This window comes from Tarenaya hassleriana, unplaced genomic scaffold, assembly GCF_000463585.1.
Source record: "Tarenaya hassleriana unplaced genomic scaffold, ASM46358v1 Cleome18, whole genome shotgun sequence".
Lineage (NCBI taxonomy): Eukaryota > Viridiplantae > Streptophyta > Magnoliopsida > Brassicales > Cleomaceae > Tarenaya > Tarenaya hassleriana.
The window spans coordinates 1,469,752-1,486,858 of record NW_010965216.1 but is presented as its reverse complement, the minus strand read 5'-3'; the positions used below and the strand labels follow the sequence as shown (position 1 = coordinate 1,486,858).

Below are 17,107 nucleotides of genomic sequence, written 5' to 3'. Positions count from 1 at the left end.
GGAAGACAAAAGATGGTAAAGATTCCATCATATTGTATACTCACTGGGCAGTGCTCCCCGTTTTGAATCTCGACTTCAAGAAACTCGGCTGCAAGGTGTTTCAGAGACTTTCTTGTCTTTCCCCTGCTCGGGGAAAAAAAATTCTGGGTTGATTAGAACTTGGTTAAAGTTTGAACCTGTAGAAGAACCAAACTCATAAGCAGGGCTAAAATAGTAGTACTTGAGAAAGGGCTGATAATCCGAAGTGTCCCGTATGTCCTTTTTAGGGTGAGTCAGAAGCAGAACCTGTTACAAAGTCTAATCGTGTGAAAGTTGAAACCGGATTTTGTAATGAATCGTAACACTGTAAAATTAAATTAAACCAGAGTCCAATGAAGCCCCCTAAATAGGAAGAGGACCATTTTGCAAGACCGAAAGACCTTAAGATCATTGTGCAAGGCATGTCCCACGAGAATCCTTCCCTTGATCAATTCTGCTACTTTCTTCTGCACAACCCGGAAATCTTTAGCTGACAACATGGAAAGGTGAAACAAGAAATATCGAAGTCAATTCACAAGATGATAAGCTATGAAAGAAGTACATCATGAAAAACCATCAAGTACATCAGTAAATCAGCCTGAAAAGGAAGAAGTTTTGAAAGAAAAATCCAACCTTTTCTCAAATCTCGAGGTCGAATCCCGCTAATATGCGTACGGAAGTCAACAACACGTTCCACTGGTCGGACAAATTCATCATACAGAACATTTCCCCATTTGTTTACCTACCGATAACATAGAAGAGATATAAAGATCAAGGACAGCCATGGTCAAAGGACATATCTCTTTGTCCAAGGGACCAGAACCAGCTTAAAGTATCTCGAAAGATGAATGACGGCCAAAAGATGAAACCGAAACGCAAAATTCGTCATCAAGATCCTAAAAAACTAAACCAATTTTTATTGAAAAAATAAAACCAGATAAAAAAAAAGGATCAAAATTGACAAACTGATTCATACCAAGGTAACTCGTCCGAGAGCACTTTTGTTTCCTTGACTGATACCAACCATTTCGCAGTCCATAGCCACTGCATCTGTCAAACTGCCGGAAGGTTGATAAACTCAATTTACATAATGCTCGGAGCAACAGCGAAAAGATCAAACCTTTCTATTCCCCTAGAGACTCATTGATCAGCATTACCAGGTTTTTACACTAGGGATAATGATTTTTTTTTAAGTTCTTATGTAATCATCAAAAGCAAAATATCCATTGTTTCGGAATTCGAACATGATTCATTATCAAACAAAGGATTAAAGCCCGGAACTTGAACATGTAGGAGCAATCTTCCATCCATGTGAAAGCTCATGATGACTCAAAACCATGTTTAAGCAACAAGAATCTAACTCATACTCTAACAATCAACAGTTATAAACAGAAAAAAAAAACCGCTATTTATGAAAAAGAAAATTAACATGTAAACCAAAGGAGATTAACATGCAAATTGCAAGAAAACAAAACACATTGACCTGCAGTGTCCGAGAACTCAAAGAACAGAACAGCACTAACCTGAAATCGTCATTAACTGGAATTAGTGGATTAACCTTCGGAACATCGGACTCAGAATCGGGTCTCTCCTTACGTTTCCCTGGAAAATCCATTTGAAAATTAAGACCGATAGAAAAAAAAACAAATCTCAACTTCAACGAGCTAACGAAGAGGAAGAGCCAAAAGCTCGAATTTTTCACTGGAAGATCACCTAATAAGGAACTGGGTTTTCCTGGGATTTCACCATTCGAGGGTTTTTTTCGAGCTTCCTTGCCATATACATCGGATTTTAACTTCTGAAGAAACAACAGAAGCTAACAAAGTCAATGGCGGAACAGAATCCCTAGCTGGAAGGAAAGAAGAAACAAGAGATAGGATTGACTAACTTGTTGAAGCAGAGCCCAGTTAGGGTTTAGCTGCAAGGGTTTAGGGTTTATCTTCTGCTTCTCCTTCCTCTTCTGACCAGAAATCATCTTCTTCGTCAGTTCGCGCCGGACGTACGGACAAGCCCCGACAGAGAGAAAAAAACTCAGACTCGAAGCCGCTCAGAAACGATTTAGACCTAAACGCATCTAAAACGACGCCGTTTTCTCTGTCCCGTTTGTACATTTTTTGTTCATAATGAATATGTCGAATTAATTATATTCAACTCAATATTCTAATTTTATTAATTACATCATTTGTTCATAATGTATATGTCGAATTAATTAAATTATTATAATTTGATTTGATTCGAAATAAAAATAACCAGACAGACTATTAAAAAAAGGGTAATGCGATTAAATTAAGAAAATGGGTAGATCATCATAGGTAGTGTTATAAACAATTGATATCTTATAATGAAAAATAGATATATAAACAACCATCACATCTCTTTATACTTAATTTGAATAAATCTACATAAAATATGCATATTATTCTTCTACATTTTATAAATCTCAACTTACTCCGAATTTGTTTCATGTACCTTACCTTTATAAAAATATGATGATGATGATCATGATCATGATCATGATGATGATCCTTTGCATCATTGACGGATTAATTTATCATTTAAAGTTCCTAATCATACTATTATACATATAGTTAGGATCGGACGAATCGGTTTTTTTCAATATTATTGCTTATGAAGCCCAAAATTGCCTAGTTTCCATTTTCTTGCTTAATAAAGCTTAATCATTCTCATAAAAATTTAATTATATATTAATTTTTTCCACTCCTATATATGGATTAACTTTGTATAGTCAAGATCGATTAAAAAAAATCAGCATTCTATATAAATACAGATAGAATTCATTTTCCATTAGTTTGATCACAAGTTAAATACCAATTTATAAAAATAGAATCCGAATAAGATGAATATTTATATCTATAATAAACTAATATATAAATTATAATATATAAAAAAAATTCAAGATTGGATGATTTAACCAAGATGAGGTAAAAATATTTTTTTATTTTAGATTCGAAATTCTATTTAAGAAGATATTCACCCATATTCTTCCGATTTTGTGGTATATATAGTTGAATTGAAAATATGTTAAATTTTTGTATTATAAAAAAATTAGAGAATTAATAAATACGAAATTAATTTAAATCAAATTATGTTATGTCCATACGAGATAAAAGACTTTATTTATTATTTAATTGTTTTCATAATCATATGATATTATATTTTAATTTCGGGTTTGACAAAAGTTAGTATTAGATAGGGTCGGTTCATTTTTAATTTGCTATAATATTTTTCTTTTAGTTAACCGGAAATTTTTAAATAATTTATTGGGCATAATTAGGTAACATGCAGGTTCAGCCATACAAAGCACATGGGGACATATCTATATCGATATATATGATTCGGTTATTAGTAGTTATTGGCAAAATTACCCTTAATTTTGGTATCCATCCCAATTCTAATGTTGTGTATATAAAAATCTAATATCAATCTTTTGCGATGAGATAGAGATTGGATTTTAAAATATCTAAAATCCGAAATTTAAGTTTGGATTCATATTTTTAGATCGAATAATTATTGTTATCTCAATAATACAAAATAACTATTATATATTTAAATTATTAGAAAATTATAAATATATCTATTAATTATCTAGTTAATTTTATATTTATCTATATAAAAGCTATCATTTTATGATGTAGTTATTCTAAATATAAATATTTTTAATTTATGCGTTTATAATTTTTTTTATTAAAATATAGTGAAAATCCGTCGGATTCAAGTACGGATATTCCAAAATTATCTCGCGGGTTAAGTAATTTGAGTAAATTCGACTTTGGATTTTAAAATATGTAATCCATCGGATTTGAATTCGAGTTCGGATATCCTAATAATAAAATTAAACAGGCGTATTCAATGGTTGACAATGCTTTTAAAAGATAAATTATATAATTAAAGTTGATAATTAATTAATTAATTAATTAATTAATTAAATAAGGATTTCTGTAGTGATTAGAGTGATATGAAAATTATAGCATAAGAGCTGTGATTAAATTAAAATGAGAGGGCATAAAGAATCTCAGGGGATCAATGAGGTACGCGGAAAATAAGATCCCACCGAGAATACGGTGTCGTTTTGGCTCTATAATTAGGGGATTTATTTATTTTTTTTATGAAGAAAAATCCAAAATAGGGAAAAAAAAAATAAATCGAGAAAAAGATGAGGAAAAAAAACGAATAAAAAAGAAAGTGGGGAAAAGAGGAAAACAAAACCTCCCATCACCTTCTTCTTCATCCCCTCTCTCATCCCTTTCTCTGGTTCTTGGATCTCTCTTCTTGATTAAGCCTCGATAATCAGGTGATTTATCCCTTTTAATCATCGCAGTAATCGGATTCTCCAGCTTTCAGTTCCCACTGTCCTGGTCCCTTTTTTCCTCGAATTTCTTCGTTTTTGTTGGTTTTTTTCCGGTGATTTTGAACTTTTCTTTTGTGGGTAACTGAAGAATTGCATTGTTATGGGATTCTCAGGATTTGGGTTCAATCTCTCTCGATCTTCTAGATTGTTAAAAGTTTATTAATTGTTTTCAGTTTTGTTTTTTTCTTTTGCTGCAGGGAGTTTTCGGAATACAAGCCTCTATCCGTCTCGCAATCGCTGAAATTTGGGAGCTTTCCAATCTTAATGTTAGTATTTTCAGAAATTTATTTGCATTGCTATTGCATATTGCCTCCTGAGAATAGGGTTTTCCCTCTGATTTTGGTTTGACGTAATTTTCCCTTTTCTCTTTGGCTACAGAAGAGATGGGTTTTCTAGATAACACTGTTTGGCTTCTGAGAAAATTCTTGGTCTGGGAAAAAGTATAAAGAAATCGGAAGAATTTTTTTTTATTTGTTTTTAGGTTGCAGAATTGAGGACTCCTGGGTTTTTTTGGTTTCCCTTTGATTTTTTATGCTAGAAAGTTGAGTTCCTCTCTGAAAAGTTCCAGGCTTTACCATTCTTCCGTGAGCTTGTATGACCAATGTGTATTCCATGGATACGGTTTTATCGGATTTCGTAATGTAGGATCATGTCTAAAATGCTCTGGGAACGTATTTTTCCGAATTAGGAGATGACATATCGGGTCTGCTTTTTGATGAATCTTCTGTTTTCATGTGATTGTGCTGGCCAACAAGCATTCAAGGGTCAGAGTTCCATTCATGTTAGTTATCATTAGTTTCAGTATCGGGCCGAGATGTAATTCAGGTCATTAGTGGCGTGCCCTCCCCACCGGTTATCCGAATTTGGCAAGAAGGAAAAATTACTGTTGAATGTTGGATGGTTCTTCAATAAACAACTGTATCTGTCTAGTGTAAAGAAGCTCTCTTTTCTACTCTTTTTGGTTTCTGAAACGTGTTATGTGTGATTTGATTAGTTGTTAGCTCTGGAAATTGAAATTTTTTCCAAAAATGGAGCAGATAGATGTGTAGGTCTGTCTTCGACGAGTATTCCTTTTGGTGTGTGTGCCTTCACCTGTTCATGGACAGGTGGAGGAAACAGTACCCATTGGTGTGGTCATTAGTTTTAAGATCAGGTCTGGTTGTAATCTTAATTGGCTTACTAGTTATTTCTTTTGTCCGTATATTTGTTGCGTCATGGTACTCGTTGTTGATGTTTTCTGGTCAACTATCAGGGTTTATCTACCACCGCAAGCAGTATGGGACAAAGAAATATAATGGTTGATTTAGAAATGCAACAGCAGTCTCAAGGCTATGTGCAACCAGAGCCTTGCATCTTTTTAGGCAGCTTTCCTCAACCTGATATCCCTGGTGTGATCCCGGCTGCTGGAAATATTCCAAATCTAGAAGCTCATCCTCAGCCAGAGCCCTACGACGGCACGATGTTCTATGGGATTCCTCAACACAGTGCACTGAATTTTTATCCCCCTTATGTGGCTTTCCATGCACCACCAAATCATTTGCCATCTTCTAGCAGTCATGGCATGGTTGGAGTAACTTCCGATGAATACGAGAGGAATGCCCACTTTACGGATCACACAAGCGGGCCGTATAAAAGGAAGAATGCGGAAGGAACACCTGGGAATTCTCAGTATTTAAATAGCGTACCAGCTCCTTTAAGTACAACCGAGACAGTGCCTTTCTCTTTGCCTCAGTTTTGGTGGAATGGTAGGAGTAGAACAGGAGCTGCTACCATGGATCCTGTTCTCTCTCGTGGTCAGAACAGCTTTATTCAAGGAAACTATGCAGGTCAGCCTTTCCCACTGCCAGGGTCTGTCTGGTTCGACCAGCATCAGATGAGTAATGGTAGATCTGATGGATCGCCTTTGCCTTGGTCCCAGGCTCCTTCTGTGCCTTATATGCCTGGTACCATCGCTTATCCTCTCAGATTTTAGCCTGACTCTCTTTAGATTCTTGTGACTTTCAAGTTTCAAATCTAATGTCTTCACTTTAAATGATCTTTTCAGGCTCTGGTTCAAGAGAGTCTGGTAGCAGAAACCCTGCAGCATTCATTTATCCTTCTCCACTAAATCCTAGGCATCACTATTTTAATCATCACCCATCGTTGTGGTCTCCTATTCAAGGAGTGAGAGGCCATAATGCCACAGTGTACCCTCCCATGGCTATGGCTGCATACAGAGTTCATACAGAGATGGGTTCAACTCATGTGAGACCTGTTCAACCAGCTGGGCTTAGGACTGAAGCACCTCTCAGTCTCAGACAACGTGGATTCCCTCACCTCAGAGTCATGCCGGCTGATGTAATGTTTTTGGGCATTTTGGTTCATCTGCAGTGTTGTTGTTTCCAGGATTGTGCTTTCACCAATCTTTTGTTATGTTTATGTGTAGGAAGTTGCGCTGTTGGAGGTAGGAGATTTCTACGATGCTGGAAATTACATCGATCATCATAGAGACATGCGCTTGGACATAGAGGACATGTCTTATGAGGTGAATTCATGATATTTCTTAACCATATCCATAGATATATAACCGTGCATGTATCTATGATAAGCATATACTTGATTCTCTGCTTGTGTAGAGATAGTTAATAGTAAAATGGGTGACAGGAGCTTCTGGCGTTGAGTGAGCGTATTGGAACAGTGAAAACTGGTTTGTCAGAGGAAAAAATTCACAAAGATCTGAAGACAAGGACCTATGTATCGGCTCAAATCAAACTGGAGGAGGCTACACCTACAGATTCTTGCACAATATGCCAGGTGACAGAATCTGAAGAGAAGAACCTATTCATATTCACTCTCCAAACATAACTTAGAGCTAAAAAGTCTCTTGCTTTTTAATTGGGCAATGACAGGAAGGCTACATGAACCAAGAGAAGATCGGGACCCTTGATTGCGGGCACGAGTACCATGCAGACTGCTTGAAGAAGTGGCTGTTTGTGAAGAACGTTTGCCCCATCTGCAAATCCGAAGCCATTGCCATGTAAAAGGATGAGGTATAGGAAGTGGTACAATGGATGGTTTATCTATTAGTTCACATATATATAAGAAAGAACCGAAAGAAAGAGAACGAAGTCGGGTATTTCTGCTGCCACTTAAATCTGTAAATTTGTGATTTGTGTAAAAAACATTTGTTTTCTTGACTCGGTGTCTAGGAAAGAATTGTACAGAGTCTTTGGTTCTTTGTACATTTTTGGTTGCTCTGTTGCTGTTAGTGACCTCTTTCTTTTGATGTTTCTTCTATGCCCTCTTCTTCTTCTTCCTTCTTGTTCCATTCTTTGAAATAGTTTCCAGATCCACATCATCATTAGCAACTTAGCATCGTGTTGGGCATTGTTCCAGATTTAGGATGTGGTCGGAATGCAGAAGAGGCCCGAATGTTGAACCCAAATGTCTTCGTAGGTAAACATTTGACCAGATTCATCCGCTATAAAAGAAGAGTTGGGGAAACTATTGCAGGAACTGAATATATTTATATATAGAATCCAGAGTTTTCGAGGAACTTGACACCAAAAACAGGGGAGAACAAAAAAGAACAACAGAAGGGAGAATCTATTTAGTAGAAGAAGAACAATCGAAAAGATGAGTTGTCCTCCTACTCCAGAGTATGGATCAATCTTTAGGGGGGAAGAGAAAAACCCTAAGAGTCCAAGAAACAGAAAGATATTACCAGAGAAAATGACAGACGACCCAGCTGTAGAAACATAGATTCCAAAGGTTCAGACATCAACTTGAGCAGCAACCGACCTTCTTGATGGCAGAGACATCGTCCTTGGACCCGACATTGATGGTCTGTCCCTTGGGAAGAGCAGCCGGGTCATCTCCTATGTCCAGCGCTTTCCGGCTCACCACACGGTATATTTGAGAAAGCACCTCCGTGAAAGCGTTCTCCACGTTCATTGACTCGAGGGCTGATGTCTCCATGAAGAAAGTGTTCTCTCTTTCTGCAAATGCCTTTGCGTCCTCGGTGGAGACGGCTCGTAGATGGCGGAGATCTGCCTTGTTACCGACGAGCATGATCACGATGTTCGAGTCCGTGTGATCTCTAAGCTCCTTCAACCATCTCTCCACGTTCTCAAACGTTACATGCCTTGTGACATCATACACAAGCAAAGCTCCCACTGCTCCTCTGTAGTATGCGCTTGTGATCGCTCGGTATCTTCAAATTCAACGCAAATGGTGACAAGATTGAAACAGGAAGAGATCGTTGCATTAAGCTTAAAATGCCAAATTGAAGATCCAGAATTTGATTCTTTACAGAGAAAAAGATCAGCAAGTTCATATATTGAGCTGGTTTTTGATACACATCGACCTCGATTCACCAGAAAACTCAAATCCAAAGAAAAAAATTGTTTACCCCTCAAACCTAATTCGGAAACGTCTCGTACTATGAAGCAAAAGTTAAAAAAACGGAAACTTTGGGAAAAAGGCAAACAGCAAATGACGAAATCTCGATTTGGGTCCTACAATTCCTCCATGACCATTGCAATCGAAAACTAAAAAGCCAAAATCCGGACACGAACATAGGAAAAACGCGAAACCGAGAAGAGATCTTTCAAATGGTATACCTCTCCTGACCAGCGGTGTCCCAAATCTGGGCCTTGACGATCTTATCATCGACACGGATGCTTCGGGTGGCGAATTCGACTCCAATGGTGGATTTGGATTCGAGGCTGAACTCGTTGCGCGTGAATCGAGAGAGTAAATTAGATTTTCCAACGCCGGAATCTCCTATCAAAACAACCTTGAAGAGGTAATCGTAATCATCATCTGCTCTATACGCCGCCATTGTCAGGTTCTCTCCGATCAGAAGCTCTCGTTCGGGAAAATAATGAATCGGAGATTCAGGAAATCGGTGGCATGAACGTACGGACGAACGGTAGAGAGAACAAACGAGAGAGAGAGAGAGAGAGAGAGAGAGATTCAAAATTTTGTGGGGAGATGATGCTAATGGATGAAAATCGCGGAGGTCGGGTCGGGTTGCGTGAGATTGGGGTTTAGCATTTTTGCTGCCAACGGAAAAATGATGGAAACTGACAGAAAATTACGGGTTGAGATTGGGGCCTGATTGAAAAAACAAAATGTGAGGGGCTAAATTTTAAATTATTGAAACTTGTAGGGTAGTGGACCGGATCTGATTTTGGGCCCACCACACATTGCCCTCACAAACAACCTCTTTATTTTGCCCATATCCCCTATTTGTCAATTATTGGCCCTAGTCGGACATTTCTGATCGAACCATTAAAACTCTCCGATAAATTGTTTTGGACTGCATTGCAACGCGACTCAGGATTAAAAAATGCCCGACACTACCTCCTAGGATTAGCCCGCATAAATGCTTCATACGCCAATGGATTGTACCTTCTAATGTCAATGGCGTATCCTTCGAACTCACGTACGAGGTAGCATTTTGCAGCCTTCCATAACAGCAGTTTCAACTCAAGATCCTTGAATTTCTTTTTGAAATTAGCATTTTACGAGATATTTCGAAGAGTAAATAATATGTACTTTTAGAAAAGAATCATATATCAATTACCTTTTGCTTGTCGAACATTATAGTCAGCCCCCTTTCATCATCTAATCCCAAATCTAATCGTAATTTCTTGACAAACCTGGTCCATGTATCTGTATCTTCGATACGTACAACTGCCCAAGCAATAGGAAACATGTTGTCATTGCCATCCCTTCCAACAGCAGCTAGTAGTTCACCCTTCATCTCCCATTTCAAAAAACAGCCATCCAAACCAATAATGGGACGACAGTGTGCTTTCCACGACTCTCGCAGCACTCCGAAACTCACATAGAAACGGTCGAATACTCCCTGACGCTTCAACACTTAGCTAATCCGATTTCCGTTGTGGTATTTGGATTTGACCTATTCAGCTCTAACTCATAGTTCCATAACTTCTTAAACTGGATTTGAGGATCTTCCATCACCATTTTCAATGCAATACGTCTTGCCTTAAAACATTTGCTAAGAGTGACCGTCAAACCATACGATCTTTGAATGTCAATCTGCATTTTTTCAGCTGTGAAGGCCAACTCTGTTCTAATTCTGTCTGCATACAACCTTGCAATTTGACGCATTGTCCAACACATAGTCAAACAAAGCTTTCTTAAACTCGTCCCCTGAGTTGAAAGTTCTCCCAAGATATAAAAAATCATTTGAGGGAAAAGTTGAAGCTTGTCTTCTTGGTGGATTATCAAAGTTCTCCCATTCTTCATCTGTGTTTTCCGGGGTTGGTGGGATATTCCCATCACTATCTATATACTCGTCAGACGAGCTATCACCATTATCCTCCTTCCACTCATCTCTATCATCATCACCAACCGGACCACAGGGGACTTCTTCAACAAAATCATCACCATCAAAATCAAAATCATCAAACTCTCCAATATCATTATCACTATACCAACATTCATCTGACAATGAATCATTAATCTCACTACCCTCAGCAGCTGAATTTTCTCAAGTAAGTCGGGGACGAGGTTCTACATTTGGCTCTATCTCTTGGTGGTCGATAAAAACATCCAAACTACCATATCTTCTTGCCATTTCACACATTTCACATATTTCACTGTCCACAATCTCTTTCCTAACCCTTATTTTGTTTTCTAGAGGCTCTCTTGCCAACTTATACCACATTTCTCTTATTGGAGAACCTATCTTACGAGATTTGACAAATTCTTCAAAAGTGAACCAGCACAGAGTATCCGAATCAAACCAAATACATCTCTCAACTAACCCACCTAGGTAATAACTTTTGCTATTCACTTCTTCCATAAAACCACCCATGTAAAAGTTAATCTGAATCCAGCTGCATACAATTTCAAAACTAAATCTTAACTTTCTTCTTCTACAACAATCAAAGTATTAACTCTTACGAACAAACTAAGTGTTATAACCCAGAAAACTTACCTCATCTTGCAGAAGTTTGGAGCACCGACCCTAGAGCTAGAGAAACACGAATACTGTAACCCATCGAGACAAGTATCGACCCAGGAGAAGGAGCGAACCACCGAAGAACGACGAACACCCTGAACCATCGAGAGCAGTAGACCAAGTGGAGCACCACAAACCACAGAAGCAGCGAAACTGGAGCAGGAGCAATGCCGAAACTAGAGCAAGAGCGAAACTGGAGCACAACCGAATCTGGAGCACAGCCGAAAATGGAGCCTGGACCACGAGCAAACCACCGAGAGAATGACACTTTCGCAGGAACCACCAAGACGACTATCACCCATGCCGGAGCTACGCTGGAGCCATGCCGGAGCTACGCCGGAGCTCGTTCGTCTCACCGGAGCTCGTCTCTGACAGCGATCTTCTCACGCGAGGAGAGGAAAGAAGAGGAGACAGAGGAGTGGAGAGGAGACAAAGGAAATGCACATTCTGATTTAGGGTTTCGAACGAAACCCTAAGTCCCAAATTTCGATTTAAAAAAATTTCGGTTTACAGTAAACCGGATCGGTTAAATTAACCGATTTAATTAATCGGAATTGCTGACAGTACTAATTACGTGTCACCTGACGTGACATTTTTACAGATGTGTCAGGCCACATAAACAATGGGATGCTGATGTGGCACGATCAAATCCCTTCCATGTGTTGATTGGAAATTTAAGGAATAATCGGTGGTGGAAAACGGGAAATTTTAAAATCGGGTGGGAGATTTTGTCAAATCAAAAATTGATGTACTAATTTTACACATTTGTTATAATCTGTGTGGGTTTTTGTCATTTTCCTTTTTTTTTTAATTATAACAACCTGCATTTTCATAACCAAAGATATATATATATATACATACACACATCATCATCATACAATTCAATTCACTTACTATTATTGTTTTCAATTTACATCTTATAATGAATTGAAATACAAGCATTTAAATTCATTTAGATAAATGGGAAATTATTTTTATTACTAACAAGAATAAACTGTTTTTAGTGTCGCCAAATTTCTCTCTTTTCATCTTCTTTCCCCTTCTCCATCTTCCCCTCGCTTTCTCGCGTCCTCTGTTTATATCAAATCTCTACAACTTATATACACATCTATATACGTGTGTATATATATATGCTCATCCACAATCCTACGTTATCTCCATGAAACTTGCCCAATAATTCCATTACCAACCATGATATCCAGATCACTCCTCTTCCTCCTCGTCCTCTGCTCCTCCGCCGCGTACGGCCGCTTCATCACCGCACGTCCGTCGTCTACGGGTCTAGTCTACGATGGAGGTTCAATCATCGAGACGGTGGTCTCGGCTCCGGCGGAGGAGGAAGCTTGTGAGCAGACGTACGGGTTCATGCCCTGTACTAAGACAGCTCTCGGTAACGTGTTCCTCATCATCGTCTACGGGTTCTTGATGTTCACTGCCGCGAAGTACCTCTCCAATGGCAGTGAGCTTCTCCTTGAGATCCTTGGCCCTGGAATCGTTGGTGGGTTGTTTCTCCCAATCCTCGGGGCGCTTCCCGATGCTATGCTCATTCTGGGTATGTGAAAAAGTTTGGATTTTTGTTCTGAAACCTGAATTTGATACTGAGATATCATGTTTTGATTCTTGAATCTTCGATCTGCGTGTTGGATGAGCTCTGGGCTACAGAATCGAAGTTTACTGAACGAGAAAATGATTGTTTTGGAGTAAAGGCTGTGAATTTAGTGGAGAATCTGTTTGCTCTTGGATCTGACAATGGATTTATGGAATTTCTAGTGAACTTGCTAGCAAAGTTGAAAATTGGTTGGTGGAAAACAAACGAACGTTGTCGGATCTTGATGAGAGGGGGCATGATTTTGAAAGACTGAATCTTTTATTCCTATTGTCTAGGAATTTTGTTCGGCACAGTGAATCAATCCTGAGGAGTGATGCTGATACAAGTAGCAGTGAAGACCACATGAATCTTTCATTCACCTGTCATTGTTTCATCTTTGTTTGTCTTGTCCTTTGTCTTACTGAAGTAGTGTGTTCCTCTTCCTTTCTGTACCTTATCCTTAATCCATGTATGTCTGTATTTGGATCTGACACATTTGGTTTGATTCTTGTGAATGATCAGTTTCGGGACTTTCTGGAACCCCGGAAACCGCCCAGAGTCAGGTCTCGGTCGGGATGGGTTTGCTCGCTGGTTCAACAGTTATGCTCCTCACTGTCATATGGGGAACTTGCACTGTGGTTGGCAAGTGTGACCTTCGGGATTCGATCGCTGTAAACGGTCAGGACACAAAGGGCTTCCACTTAACAGGTAACAACAGTTCTTACTTTGCTGTCTTTTGTCTGATCAATTGGTCATATACTTTCATGGTTCTCTGTTTGTATGGAAACCGAAGGAAAAATGCAAAAAAAGGGGGGAAGTTGATAGTTTTACGTGATGGTTTCTTACTGTATGCGCTATGTTTTTGTCCATAGGTTCTGGTGTTACAGTTGATATATGGACCAGCTATGCTGCAAGGATCATGGCTATATCAGTGATCCCGTTCATCATTGTCCAGTTCCCACAGATCATGAACTCAACCTCTGGAAGACACTTGGCCGTGTTGCTTGCTCTTATCATCTCCGTTACAATGTTGATCGCTTATTGTGTATATCAGGTAACATAAAGCTCCCCTCATGACAAAACATTTCATGATATGTCTTGACCATCCATAGACAATCTACCAACTTTGATTTGAATTTCCTTTTGAGCGTAATCCAGGTCTTCCAACCATGGATCCAAAGGAGGAGACTTGCTTTTGTGAAGCACAAGCACGTAATATCGGGAATTCTAAGACATTTGAAACGACATGCTTTGGGAAGGCTTCTCAATGACAATGGTGAACCCAATGATCATGTCATTCGAAAGTGAGTCTTCTTGTTCTTTACATGGAGAACGACTTATTTGGGCGCTATCTTCTGCTTCATCATGTCCCCACTTCCGTCTCTGTAGGTTGTTTGATACAATCGATGAGAACAAAGACGGATTCCTGTCAGCTCCTGAACTAAAAGCACTCATCATAGGGATTCGTTTCGAGGAAATAGATCTCGACAAGGACGATGCTGTGGGAAAAGTCCTCCAAGATTTCGACAAGTCTCTGGATGAGCGTGTTGACCAGGATGAGTTTGTCCATGGTATCAAACGCTGGCTCATCGAAGCAATGAGAGAAGGCGGTCCAGCCGGTCGTGATGCCGGTCCTCGAACAATGAAGTTTATTGATAATTATCACCAGGTGTATATATACACACACACAATGTGATGGCTAAACACTGATGGATGAATTATCTCTAAGGTAATGCATAATCTCGTCTATCTTTGCAGCAAACAATGAGAGAGCACGCTCTGTTGAATGCAGAGGAGAACGAGGAGAATGACGAGGAGGATGTTGTTCATGTTGCAGACCCGAAATCAGTCACCATTAAAGCAGTTCTGATGCTGCTTTTGGGGACTGCCATTGCCGCTGCTTTCGCTGATCCACTTGTTGATACTGTTCAAAACTTCTCCGTAGCAACAAAGATCCCGTCTTTCTTCATCTCGTTCATTGCCTTGCCTTTGGCCACCAATTCGAGTGAAGCCGTGTCTGCAATCATCTTCTCCTCCCGCAAGAAGATCAGAACCGCCTCATTAACATTCTCTGAGGTCTGTGTCATGAATTCTCCAACCAATATTTCTTCGTCATCTACTTCGTCTACTTCTTAAACTTTCTGGTATTGTTTCTCTTGAGCAGCTCTGTGGTGGCGTGACGATGAACAACATACTCTGCCTCTCGGTTTTCTTAGCTCTGGTTTATGCCCGAGAGCTGACATGGAACTTCTCATCTGAGGTGCTGGTAATTCTCATCGTTTGCCTTGTGATGGGCGGCTTTGCTAGCTTCCGCACAACCTACCCTCTCTGGACATGCTTCATAGCTTACCTGCTCTATCCTTTCTCCCTGGGTCTGGTCTACATTCTCGACTTCTGGTTCAGCTGGTCATAGATCATTCAGGTACGTTTTTGTAATGGGTTTATGTCGGACAAAGTTGAGAGGTTGTCGAAACTATAAGAATCGAGATTTGTTTGTGGAATGAATGATATGCTCTTTCCTGTTTTGTTATTTCTTCCGAATGTACATTCTCATGAAAAGAAAACTAACCAAAAGCTAAGAAACAGAATGGAACTGGCTTCGGTGTTGGAGTTACTGTGTCTTGTCACCTTCCACTTGGCTCACTCGGTCTCAACCTCAGCTCAAGATCCAAACTTTCTTCACTTCCATTAGAGTGGCTCGTTCGTGATTGCCTTTGCTGTGTAGCTGGTGGAAAGAAGTTGTGGTAACGGCATACGGGCTGCTGACTCTGTCTGTTGGATCCCTGTACAAAGGTTTGCTCTCTTGCTTCTCTATTTGCTGCCATCTATTTAACAAAAAAAAACGATAGAAATCTCTCCTTTATCATCGTACAACATGTTTCTATGAGGAGGATACTGGAGATTTTCTTTAGGCTTACCTGGTTACGCCGTGCAATAAACCGTCCCAATTTCGTAGGCTGGATTGAGGCTGCTGGTTTTGGATGTCCGAAACTTGAGATTGTGGATGATGTTCTTACTGCAGGAGGAGGAGGAGGAAGAGGAGGAAGAGGAGGAGGAGATGATAACGAGAGAAAATCCCTAGCAACAGTCTCATTAGACCCCTCGTTCTTTCTGTTTACATTCGATTCTGAAGCTGAAGTTGAGCTCGAAACACCGTCTCTGCAACAGAGAAGTTAAAGCTTATGACTTCATAGCAAAAACCGAACTTGTGTATTTCAGCCACATTGTCCAAACCAAACAAAACCAAACCACTGTCTGGACCTGACCTGTGCATCCGTTTTGCCTCTTTGGAATCTGATATGACTGAGTCGAAGAATGGATATGGCCTCTTCTTACCAGCTTTCTGACACATTTCAAAACAAGCCGAGGATCAGGCATATGATGAAACAATCAACAAAACTGCACGTGGAGAAAGGAAAGATACCTGATCTGGTGACTTGGTTTGAAGGGGGCTCCTTGGAGTAGGATCCTTGGAGGAGGATCCCATCAGAGATGATGGTGATGATGATGGTGGTGAACAACTCACCAATGGGAAACCCACCTGCCAAATGAAGAAACAACCATTGAGGCTAACACTAGATAAAAGCAGAATCTCAGTGAAACTGCAGAGTCGTCCTCTCTTACCACTGGAAAGGGCAGTTGGTAATACAATCCACCCGAAAACAAAGGGTAGTTCATGCTCGGATCAGACAAGAACCCACTCCATGGTCTTGGATCGTTAACGTTTTCTCCTACCGTTGGCAGAGAGTATCCCTCCTCTTCTTCGGGGTTACCAATGGGAATGTAATTCAATGGCAAGTTTCTTGATTGACCGACCCCACCATTGAGATCACTGCAAGTAGTCTTCTCAGAGTCGCCTTCTTGTGCCACACCTCTTAATAAATCCATCTTGTAAGAGAACTCCAACGATCACTGTTCCAATTCCAGTCCCTGTAACAACTCTGAATCTATGCAAGATTTTCAGAAAATGGGTCGTGATGATTTTGGCGCTAGTGAGAGGAAAAACATGTACCCAGATGGGAAAATGAAAGAAAGTTGGGAGCTTTTGTTCTAAACGGTGGAGAAAATCTCAGAACTGTGAATGAACTTTCCTTGAGGTGACGAGGAGAAGAAGAGATACCCGGTCCCAGACGGGGGGGGGGGGGGATGTGAGACA

General features: G+C 39.8%; 5 protein-coding genes across 8 annotated transcripts in view; 2 read left to right on the top strand and 3 right to left on the bottom strand.

Moving 5' to 3' along the window:
- Positions 1-2,057, bottom strand: part of LOC104810451 (RNA exonuclease 4) — a 2,635-nt gene extending 578 nt beyond the window's left edge. Inside the window, exons 1-8 of one of the 2 annotated variants that reach the window (XM_019202221.1) lie at positions 1,907-2,057; positions 1,732-1,816; positions 1,542-1,620; positions 995-1,076; positions 652-760; positions 420-508; positions 221-285; positions 6-123 (exon numbers count right to left, since the gene is read on the bottom strand). In XM_019202221.1, coding sequence (XP_019057766.1) covers positions 6-123; positions 221-285; positions 420-508; positions 652-760; positions 995-1,076; positions 1,542-1,620; positions 1,732-1,816; positions 1,907-1,993 — 714 coding nt within the window. In that variant the 5' untranslated portion in view covers positions 1,994-2,057. The remainder of the gene's footprint in view (positions 1-5; positions 124-220; positions 286-419; positions 509-651; positions 761-994; positions 1,077-1,541; positions 1,621-1,731; positions 1,817-1,906) is intronic. The other variant, XM_010536759.2, reaches the window with a different exon arrangement.
- Positions 2,058-4,225: 2,168 nt separating this feature from the next.
- LOC104810450 lies at positions 4,226-7,657 on the top strand. The gene is made up of 7 exons (XM_010536756.1): positions 4,226-4,330; positions 4,585-4,653; positions 5,640-6,330; positions 6,432-6,724; positions 6,813-6,911; positions 7,031-7,180; positions 7,276-7,657. The coding sequence occupies exons 3-7, from the start codon at positions 5,664-5,666 to the stop codon at positions 7,405-7,407; spliced, it is 1,341 nt and encodes a 446-aa protein (XP_010535058.1). The 5' UTR covers positions 4,226-4,330; positions 4,585-4,653; positions 5,640-5,663; the 3' UTR covers positions 7,408-7,657.
- A 216-nt stretch (positions 7,658-7,873) lies between these two features.
- Positions 7,874-9,435, bottom strand: LOC104810449 (ras-related protein RABA1f). The gene is made up of 2 exons (XM_010536755.1): positions 8,989-9,435; positions 7,874-8,579 (listed from the first exon to the last, which is right to left on the bottom strand). Exons 1-2 carry the CDS (start codon positions 9,207-9,209, stop codon positions 8,147-8,149), a joined length of 654 nt encoding a protein of 217 aa, XP_010535057.1. The 5' UTR covers positions 9,210-9,435; the 3' UTR covers positions 7,874-8,146.
- Positions 9,436-12,378: 2,943 nt separating this feature from the next.
- Positions 12,379-16,267, top strand: LOC104810447. 3 transcript variants are annotated; one of them, XR_771294.2, is made up of 9 exons: positions 12,379-12,915; positions 13,474-13,659; positions 13,824-14,005; positions 14,110-14,255; positions 14,341-14,620; positions 14,710-15,027; positions 15,116-15,373; positions 15,538-15,744; positions 15,974-16,267. XR_771294.2 is itself a non-coding variant. In XM_010536752.2 (7 exons), the coding sequence occupies exons 1-7, from the start codon at positions 12,555-12,557 to the stop codon at positions 15,362-15,364; spliced, it is 1,722 nt and encodes a 573-aa protein (XP_010535054.1). In that variant the 5' UTR covers positions 12,379-12,554; the 3' UTR covers positions 15,365-15,476. The 3 variants fall into 3 exon arrangements, 1 of the variants encoding a protein (XP_010535054.1); XR_771295.2 differs by having other exon boundaries at positions 15,908-16,267; XM_010536752.2 differs by lacking the exons at positions 15,538-15,744; positions 15,974-16,267 and having other exon boundaries at positions 15,116-15,476.
- LOC104810448 lies at positions 16,066-16,864 on the bottom strand. Its single transcript, XM_010536753.2, has 3 exons — positions 16,576-16,864; positions 16,376-16,492; positions 16,066-16,294 (listed from the first exon to the last, which is right to left on the bottom strand). The coding sequence occupies exons 1-3, from the start codon at positions 16,837-16,839 to the stop codon at positions 16,067-16,069; spliced, it is 609 nt and encodes a 202-aa protein (XP_010535055.1). The 5' UTR covers positions 16,840-16,864; the 3' UTR covers position 16,066.
- Between the last annotated feature and the right edge of the window lie 243 nt (positions 16,865-17,107).

What these genes read in the sequence shown, in the direction of transcription:
- LOC104810450 (XM_010536756.1), top strand. Translation starts at nt 5,664, where the DNA reads ATGGGACAAAGAAATATAATGGTTGATTTAGAAATGCAACAGCAGTCT. An exon ending in TCAGAGTCATGCCGGCTGAT is followed by an intron (nt 6,725 to 6,812) that starts GTAATGTTTTTG and finishes GTTTATGTGTAG; the next exon opens with GAAGTTGCGCTGTTGGAGGT. An exon ending in ATTCTTGCACAATATGCCAG is followed by an intron (nt 7,181 to 7,275) that starts GTGACAGAATCT and finishes GGGCAATGACAG; the next exon opens with GAAGGCTACATGAACCAAGA.
- LOC104810449 (XM_010536755.1), bottom strand. Translation starts at nt 9,209, where the DNA reads ATGGCGGCGTATAGAGCAGATGATGATTACGATTACCTCTTCAAGGTT. An exon ending in GACACCGCTGGTCAGGAGAG is followed by an intron (nt 8,580 to 8,988) that starts GTATACCATTTG and finishes TTGAATTTGAAG; the next exon opens with ATACCGAGCGATCACAAGCG.
- LOC104810447 (XM_010536752.2), top strand. Translation starts at nt 12,555, where the DNA reads ATGATATCCAGATCACTCCTCTTCCTCCTCGTCCTCTGCTCCTCCGCC. An exon ending in CGATGCTATGCTCATTCTGG is followed by an intron (nt 12,916 to 13,473) that starts GTATGTGAAAAA and finishes GTGAATGATCAG; the next exon opens with TTTCGGGACTTTCTGGAACC. An exon ending in CCTCATTAACATTCTCTGAG is followed by an intron (nt 15,028 to 15,115) that starts GTCTGTGTCATG and finishes TCTCTTGAGCAG; the next exon opens with CTCTGTGGTGGCGTGACGAT.
- LOC104810448 (XM_010536753.2), bottom strand. Translation starts at nt 16,839, where the DNA reads ATGGATTTATTAAGAGGTGTGGCACAAGAAGGCGACTCTGAGAAGACT. An exon ending in ACCAACTGCCCTTTCCAGTG is followed by an intron (nt 16,493 to 16,575) that starts GTAAGAGAGGAC and finishes TTCATTTGGCAG; the next exon opens with GTGGGTTTCCCATTGGTGAG. An exon ending in AAACCAAGTCACCAGATCAG is followed by an intron (nt 16,295 to 16,375) that starts GTATCTTTCCTT and finishes GAAATGTGTCAG; the next exon opens with AAAGCTGGTAAGAAGAGGCC.